Source organism: Euphorbia lathyris, chromosome 10 (genome assembly GCF_963576675.1).
Source record: "Euphorbia lathyris chromosome 10, ddEupLath1.1, whole genome shotgun sequence".
NCBI lineage: Eukaryota > Viridiplantae > Streptophyta > Magnoliopsida > Malpighiales > Euphorbiaceae > Euphorbia > Euphorbia lathyris.
The window spans coordinates 16,957,708-16,960,103 of NC_088919.1; the positions used below are offsets into that span (position 1 = coordinate 16,957,708).

The following is a 2,396-nucleotide window of genomic DNA, read 5'->3' on the forward strand; positions in this document are numbered from 1 at the left end:
CGACTAACTTAGAATTAAATTCAAACTACTTTAACTAACTTAGAATTGCATTGGATTATCATGTATCTAAAATCAATAAAAACTTACATGATGTTGGAAATCAACAAGAAGTTCAGCCTGATTCTTGAAAGTGATGTTGGAGATGAAACTTGAATGAATGAGAAAATAAACAGATGAAGTTTGATTTGTGATTTTGTATTATGTTGTTAGTTATATATATACTGACGATATTTTTTGGAGAACATGTATTATAAATGTCTAGTTTGGTAGCATATGTGGAAATAAGTCTAAAAAATGTAAATGAGTCTTCTCATTGGGTTAGTTTTATAAATTTCCCTTAAAATTTAAGATAACACCGATACCAAGTATTTTGTGACAGTTTATGTTGAACAGACCGTAAAAGGACACTAACAAGCACATGGAAATGGACACCAAAAATATTATTTCTAAAATATAATCTTCATAAAATAATTAAAAATTTATTTATATAAATTTCAATAGCTATAGTTTTGGACATCAAACATATTAACAGTAAAAAAAAAAAAAAAGCAGTAACAATAATTTTATTATTAAAGAATAATTTGGAGCTAAAATTCTTATAAAATTTTAGAAAGGGGTGTAATGCTCTAAAAAAATGCCTAAAGCAAATGAAAACTCAATAAGGTATAATGATAAAACTTGAAGCCAATTAGGACCTAATTCCAGAGATGAATGCAAAAGGCAGCATAGCAGAGCGAGTCTGGCGAGAAGTGGAACTTTACTTACAGGCTGAGACTGAGGCTGAGAGTGAGATTTAGAGGCTCAGCTGTTCGTAATAACCTTAAATCCTTTCCCCTATTTGAATCTGGAGATGTTGGACCAATTACTGAACTCTTTTCCACAGATCCTTGTTGGTATTGATTTTTTGAATTTGATATGCTTTGTTCACCAGGAGGAATCAATAAATTGAAACTGGTTCTGGAATTGGAAGGAACGCAAGATTCCTCATGAATCGGATCACTACTAGTAGGGATTACTAAACTGAAACAATCACTGGAATTTGAAGAAGTTTTTGTGATTATCTCTTGAATCGTATCATGAGTTTTGCAGGTATGATGGCCGTAATAAGTGGTCCGGTAGATTGGCGGATCTTCTTGAATTCTTTGGACTTGTTTAGTTGCTAAGCAGCTTTGATCATCCTTGTGTGTGCATCTAAAGTAATTCCTGTCACAATTAACTCAGCTCTGTTCATCAATCGTGATTACATTTCTCATCGGCAATAGATCTCTAGGTGTTTGATTAGGAATTCAGCAAAATAGCAACAGTATTTTCAATTTTTTTTATCATTCAAACACATTTGGAAGGGGAAAAGATTAGTACCTAGGGTATTTTTCGTTCTGGATCACCTTTTGCCCGTATTTTCTCCATTGAAATCCATCATCCGTCAAGTAACATGTGTCTTTTGACCATGTATGACGATTCTTTCTGGCAGGGATGAAAACCGGTTACTGTTATTAGTAACGAATTCGAAAATTAAAATCGAACGAGATGCCTATCTAATCTAATTAATCAAGTTTGAGGAGATGATCTTACCTGTTAGACGAGTGTTTTCTGCTCTTGTTGAAATCTTCAGGTGGCCGGATACCGGTGGATCCTGAGTTGTCTGGTGAGAGATTAGATCGAAAAGATGTGTGAAGAGAAGAAGGAATATTAACTTGCGTATTCTGGAATTGAATTTGAGAGGTGGAATCACGCGAAGCTTGAAGTTGTGGTTTGATTTGCCAATCGTGGTTGATTGAAAGAGAGTGTTCAGAGGAAGAAGTATCCATTGGTGAGTGATGATACAAGGAGGTTACCTTCTTCTTCTTCTTCTCAAATTTCTATTCAACCATTAATGCGTTGACTTATGGAAGATTGCGGTGATTTGAAAATAGAGAAAACGTGAAAAGGAAGAAAATATCGAAGACGACGGAAGGAAAAATAGATATTTATATATTTTTTGTTAGATATTTGGACCAGCTTGAAAATCCATGGCCTGGTCCATCTTATTCTTCTTCTTCTTCATGGGCTATAGGCTTATATTACTTCCTCCAAAGTCACTTATTCAGTGGAATTTAACTGATTTTTGTGATTGGATTCCAACATGTAATTTAATTTGTGTTATTTTTACAATTTTTTTTTTTTATGAAAATAGTTGTATCTTCCAGGATGAACAAACAACAAGTACATCAAATAAACATAAGGAATAAAAACCTTAGAATGTCCATAAAGACACTAAAACGATTATAAAGACAAAAAATAACCATAAAATGTATTAAAAACACAAAAGAACAAGAAAAAAATATATTTCTCATAAATCCAAATCTGTAGAAAAGCATCTGCAATCCACTCATCATCATTTAAGTCATTCTGAATAT

General features: G+C 32.8%; 1 protein-coding gene across 1 annotated transcript; it reads right to left on the minus strand.

Annotated features, from left to right (window-relative positions):
- Positions 1 to 488: 488 nt before the first annotated feature.
- Positions 489 to 1,940, minus strand: LOC136209056 (probable WRKY transcription factor 54). The gene is made up of 3 exons (XM_066000409.1): positions 1,573 to 1,940; positions 1,360 to 1,464; positions 489 to 1,203 (listed from the first exon to the last, which is right to left on the minus strand). The coding sequence occupies exons 1-3, from the start codon at positions 1,806 to 1,808 to the stop codon at positions 762 to 764; spliced, it is 783 nt and encodes a 260-aa protein (XP_065856481.1). The 5' UTR covers positions 1,809 to 1,940; the 3' UTR covers positions 489 to 761.
- Positions 1,941 to 2,396: the final 456 nt, after the last annotated feature.

Bases quoted from the DNA above. Each gene is read 5' to 3' on its own strand.
- LOC136209056 (XM_066000409.1), bottom strand. From the start codon at position 1,808: ATGGATACTTCTTCCTCTGAACACTCTCTTTCAATCAACCACGATTGG. The intron at 1,465-1,572 runs GTAAGATCATCT...CATCCCTGCCAG, and splicing joins AGAAAACACTCGTCTAACAG to AAAGAATCGTCATACATGGT. The intron at 1,204-1,359 runs GTACTAATCTTT...TAATTGTGACAG, and splicing joins CAGAACGAAAAATACCCTAG to GAATTACTTTAGATGCACAC.